The 2,871-nt window shown below is 35.1% G+C and overlaps 1 protein-coding gene across 1 annotated transcript; it reads right to left on the bottom strand.

Annotated features, from left to right (window-relative positions):
- Positions 1-686: 686 nt before the first annotated feature.
- Positions 687-2,361, bottom strand: LOC121243034 (thaumatin-like protein 1b). The gene is made up of 2 exons (XM_041141092.1): positions 2,304-2,361; positions 687-1,381 (listed from the first exon to the last, which is right to left on the bottom strand). The coding sequence occupies exons 1-2, from the start codon at positions 2,359-2,361 to the stop codon at positions 702-704; spliced, it is 738 nt and encodes a 245-aa protein (XP_040997026.1). The 3' UTR covers positions 687-701.
- Between the last annotated feature and the right edge of the window lie 510 nt (positions 2,362-2,871).

Here is a 2,871-nt window from a genome sequence, read left to right as displayed (position 1 = left end):
AAAAACAAAAAATATTAAAAACTTTTTTTTCACATCATTTTTTAACACTTTTAAATATTTTTTAAAAAAGTGAAAAATTTATAATATTATTAAACAATATTTTCTTAATCACTAAGTAAAAATAAAAAGGTAGCAGACATCAAAAAAATCCCGCAACGGGATCCCATCATTTTCCTAAACCAAATGTACCAATTCTGAGAAAGTAAAACCACAGGAACTTAAACAGTAAATTTTCCTTAGAATAATCTCTAGTGATGATTTAATTAACAACCATTTGTGTCAGTTTGCATGGAATTAATAGACCATGGTGATATGCATGTCTGTGTGTGCGCACATCTTTGCTAGCTCACAAATGTAAATAAACTTTGGAAGTTGGTGTTGGATTAAATATAAATATTGCACGTGAAGCATCATATGCAAAAATGATAGAAACCTGTTATGGGTTGATTTTGATCGATTCAAACAGAAAGCAGCTTCTGATGGCATATTATCACAAGAGAGTAGTATCATGTACCCTCCCATGAATCAATATATATAGCCGCATGTGAAGATAGAGTGGTTGCATAAAGAGAAGCACAATAAATTTATATAATAGCGCATTTATTTATTAATTTTCTATATGTAGTAATTCATGATTATTCATTACACTAAATACGTGGATGATTATTATTATAATTATTATGCATAATTCTTGATCAAGTTTAAGGGCAGAAAGTGATAACATAATTAGATGCAGCAGAGCAGGTAAAGGTGCTGTTCACATCATCATAAGCATAGCTATAAGCTTGAGGGCATTGATTCTCGAAGATCATTGAATAGTTCGTGGGAGGACATGTTGCTGGGGTATTGAAACCATCAGTGCAGCAGTATTGTGGCTGATGGAATGCTATGCATGCGCTCTTGCATGCGATTACACTCCCATCCACGTCTTTCACTTGCAGATCTGCTGGGCAAGCCGCGTTCACATTGGCCGAGCAACTCGAGGTCCGGCAATCACCAGTCCCACCTTCTGTGCTCACTGAAACAGGCAAGTTGAAGCCATCGACAAGGCTGACATCATAAAAGTCTTGCCCACCATTCTCTACTATGTTTATTTCCACTAAAGATGCCGGCGGGACTGCACCATTGCCATTGCATGCAATCTTTCCAGAGGCGCATTCTGCAGTAGCACAAGAGAACCTTCCTGAGGCATCCGTGGAGCAACCAGTTCGTGCCCAAAAACGGCCTTTCCATGGAGCTTGGACATCTAGTGATGTGAATGCTTTGGATGCTAACTCAAATCCGGTTGTTGATAGTTGAGGTTTCTGATCAGCAGTTAGGGTTCCTGGCCAGATGGTATTGGGACAATTGTTTCTGAAAGTTATCCTAGCGGATTGAGCACCTGCAATATTCATACATATGCAACATCAAATAAAATAATTCCTTGTCACCATGCATATATGTCGAACATGAAAGCAACATATCCATCTTGGATATATGCAGCAAATGAATTTAGTCAAAGATATACCCATTTTAGCTAGTAAATCACACATGCATGCTTATCACAATGATACAGGTGCATATATATATATATATATATATATAGTAATATACACGCTATGATATTGACATGATAGTATTTACAACATATAAGTAGGTTTAATTATAACATATAATTAAGCCTACTTATGCAAACAATCAATTTTCATTGGCGCGTCATTTTATGATAGCATGAGTATACCACACGTCCGTTCTCTGACAGCATCTAATAATTATTCATTGTAAAACGTCGAAGAAATTTCGATACTGATCATCATGATCACGAGGCATACCAGAGAGGAAAAAGAAAGCCAAGGTGAGGCAGGAAACTGAAAGGGTACTCTTCATCATTGCTAGATAGATAGGTATTCTCAATGCAATGCATATATATATATATATATATATATATATATATATATATATATATATATACATGCATTGGTGGGTGAGGTAGTAGTGGTACGTACTTATGAATTACATGGGATCCATACTCAACCAACGCGGATAATTGAGGTCGCGACCATGACCTTAATGTCGATCGGACGTATACGTTGGGGCTACGACAAATTGTAGTAATGTCAAGTCGTCCTGCGTAGTTTCTTGGTTGCTCGAATTAGGTAGCCAAATTTAAGATTTGTACTTAAAGCGATTAAGATTTGTACCAGGCCGGGGCTCATAATTAAATGAATGCTTAATGAAAAAATAAATAAAAGCAATTAATATTTTTATTCATGCTAAAACGTTGAAGAAATTTCAATACTGATCATCATGGTCACGAGGCATACCAGAGAGGAAAAAGAAAGCCAAGGTGAGGCAGGAAACTGAAAGGCTACTCTTCATCATTGCTAGATAGATAGGCCGGGTGGTAATTTGATGATCTCAATGCATGCATGCATGCATATATATATATATATATATATATATATATAATGAGCTTGGTTTGATCCTAATATTTTGAAGTGTTGACTTTAAATATATTAACTTTTGGTTATGAAATAGAAGAAGGTAGCAAAATTCTTGCCATTGTTTACAAACTAATTTGAATCCTAAAACTATTTTGTAAACTTCAGGAAATAAAACTTTGTTAATCTAGAGTTCTACTCCTGATGCTAATATTTAAGTTTCAAAAATGATCTATTAGAAAGATATTTCTCTTCCCAATGAATGGACTTTGCAACATGAAGTTCCTTCTATTAGAGTTTCAACTGATGAACTCAATCTTGATTATATTCAGCAATATTTGGATGGCACTATTAAAATCAGTTTTGGCCAACATCTAGTAAGCACTAGAAATTCTTTCAGTTCAGAATATCACTCAGGAACTGGATTATCTGATTCTCTCAATATTAAGGT

The sequence above is a fragment of the Juglans microcarpa x Juglans regia genome, chromosome 8D, assembly GCF_004785595.1.
Source record: "Juglans microcarpa x Juglans regia isolate MS1-56 chromosome 8D, Jm3101_v1.0, whole genome shotgun sequence".
Taxonomy (NCBI): domain Eukaryota; kingdom Viridiplantae; phylum Streptophyta; class Magnoliopsida; order Fagales; family Juglandaceae; genus Juglans; species Juglans microcarpa x Juglans regia.
The sequence above is the reverse complement of the archived record's forward strand: the minus strand, read 5'-3'. Positions and strand labels throughout refer to the sequence as shown.

What these genes read in the sequence shown, in the direction of transcription:
- LOC121243034 (XM_041141092.1), bottom strand. Translation starts at nt 2,361, where the DNA reads ATGATGAAGAGTAGCCTTTCAGTTTCCTGCCTCACCTTGGCTTTCTTT. An exon ending in GGCTTTCTTTTTCCTCTCTG is followed by an intron (nt 1,382 to 2,303) that starts GTATGCCTCGTG and finishes TGAATATTGCAG; the next exon opens with GTGCTCAATCCGCTAGGATA.